The sequence below is a fragment of the Limulus polyphemus genome, unplaced genomic scaffold (assembly GCF_000517525.1).
Source record: "Limulus polyphemus unplaced genomic scaffold, Limulus_polyphemus-2.1.2 Scaffold2557, whole genome shotgun sequence".
NCBI lineage: Eukaryota > Metazoa > Arthropoda > Merostomata > Xiphosura > Limulidae > Limulus > Limulus polyphemus.
The window spans coordinates 502-2,637 of NW_013668167.1; the positions used below are offsets into that span (position 1 = coordinate 502).

The 2,136-nt window shown below is 30.3% G+C and overlaps 1 protein-coding gene across 1 annotated transcript; it reads left to right on the forward strand.

Annotated features, from left to right (window-relative positions):
• Nucleotides 1-203: 203 nt before the first annotated feature.
• Nucleotides 204-1,169, forward strand: LOC106467290. The gene has a single exon (XM_013927626.1). The coding sequence runs from the start codon at nt 204-206 to the stop codon at nt 1,167-1,169; it is 966 nt and encodes a 321-aa protein (XP_013783080.1).
• Nucleotides 1,170-2,136: the final 967 nt, after the last annotated feature.

Sequence of the window (2,136 nt, forward strand, 5' to 3'; positions counted from 1 at the left end):
CCGTACAGTGATAACTTGATAGGCCTAACAGGGTAAAACGTTTTTAATCGTTAAGATTAAAATAAATAATGTTACACTATTCTAATTCTATGTGTTAAATCTTTAGGCTCAACGAAATTACAATAACTATATTTATTGCTGTAGGTTACGATTTCCAATAACTTCGTTTAGTGCCTAGAACTTAGAAGTAAAATTTGATTAAAATGTCTACATCATTTCTACAAAAAATAGAAATAGATTGTGAGAAAGAAAAATCTGCTTGTGACTACTTTCTCTGGACAATGAAGTGCCCAGAAAGATATGAGTTGACTTTAACGGACACTGTAACGGTTTACAAAGGATGGGTTACTAATGAAATCATAAGTTCCATAGCAAAAGATATGAAAATGTCAGAAGAAGATATTAAGGTATATGCTGACAGTGCATTTACTTTTAACAAGTATGGTGATTACCAGTTTGTTTATTCATTAAATGTGAAACCTGCTCCTATGCTCACATGGAAAAAGTTTTTACAACAAGATAAAATCAAAGTCACTTTGGGGTCTATACCCCTAATACTAATAGAAAACAAACTAGCGGTTTCTTCCTTGTTGACATTTGTAGCAGAAGAAATGATGAGCAATCACAAAATAATAAACAGTCTACAGGAAGCAGAACTTCGTTTGAGAAAAGAGAGAAAAGAAGCACTTGTACAACTAGAAAAAGCAGTCGCATGTAAGTGTCAGATAGAAGAGGAATTGTTTGCAAAGTTTGTTGTTCTCTTAAATGGAAAGAAAGAAAAATTACAAGAACTTTTACAAACTTGCAGTATAGGAAATTCTATTCAAGATGATAGGTCAGCATCAATGCAACAAATGACTGCTGGTAACTGTGATGAAATTGAAAGTGATTATAATGATACTGATGAAAAAAATCATGTAACTAGATCAAACAAACAAAAGTTTGTGGGAAAAAATTGTGCAGCTGATGGTGACTTTTTGGATGTTGCTATACCTACATCATCATCATTTCGACACAGACCAAAGCAACATGGAAGGTTTGTTACAAGTGATGAACCAAGTGTATCTGTTCCAAAGATTCCAAAAAGAGCAAGTCCTGAGTCTTTAAATTCTGCTGCTCAACAGTCGTCAGAGGAAGTTGATACCATCGATTTTATGGACAATTTATGAATTTTTACTTCAGCATATTTTTTACACTTTTAAATTGAGGTAAATTATTGAACAAATGTTTATCATTGAACTTGAGTTTTAAATGTAAATTTTATTTTAGGTTTAATATATTATGATTTTAGCTTTACAGGATATTATTCTCTATAAGAATCTGTTAGCTAAGAAAACTTATAAACTTATTATTCTTACAGATTATAAACAAATGAATAAAAGAGTGTTAACTTATACAACTTTTAAAATGATCGTTTTAAATATTAAAGTTTTCATGAAAAATTTTATTTGTTCTTAACTCAATAAGTATAAAATATTGAATATTTTGAATATATTTTAGGTATAGTTATAATACAATTTACTTATTACGATATAAAATCTTTTGTTAACTTGCATACTTTTGGCAGAAAAATATTTTTAAGAAATCTCGTCTGCAGTTTAGACAGCAGTACTTTTCAAATGGTGGTTGACCTTTGGAATGAGCTGCTTTCAAGGGTGGTAAAGGCAGAAAGTTTAACTGAATTCAAGAAAAGGTTAGATGAATACATGATTAGTTAGAAGTGGTTGTAGTTGGGGATCTGCAAGGGACATCCTTAATGGGCTAATTAGCTCCTTTTTGTCCCTTGAAACTTTTATGAATTACATTAGTGGGTAATTTTTTTAGTGGGAAAAATGCCAATAGCAAATAATAAATTACTAAATTTAGGACTTTGTGCTAAAATCTGTCACCAATGATATCAAATTTTACTAGATAAGGTGTTATAATAATAATAATAATACATGTAATAAACTGTGAATTGGGTACAGGTGAGGTTTCCTATCAAGTTTCATACACATTTCTTTTAGTGCAGAGTAAAATAGTTTATCCCCAATACGTACCTGAAATATGCACCACAAATTAATTTGTGTCCCAGAGTAGACTAAACTATGAAGGTTGTGAAAACTTGTTTCTAATTATAGCAGATAAAAATTTGTT

Bases quoted from the DNA above. Each gene is read 5' to 3' on its own strand.
- LOC106467290 (XM_013927626.1), top strand. From the start codon at position 204: ATGTCTACATCATTTCTACAAAAAATAGAAATAGATTGTGAGAAAGAA.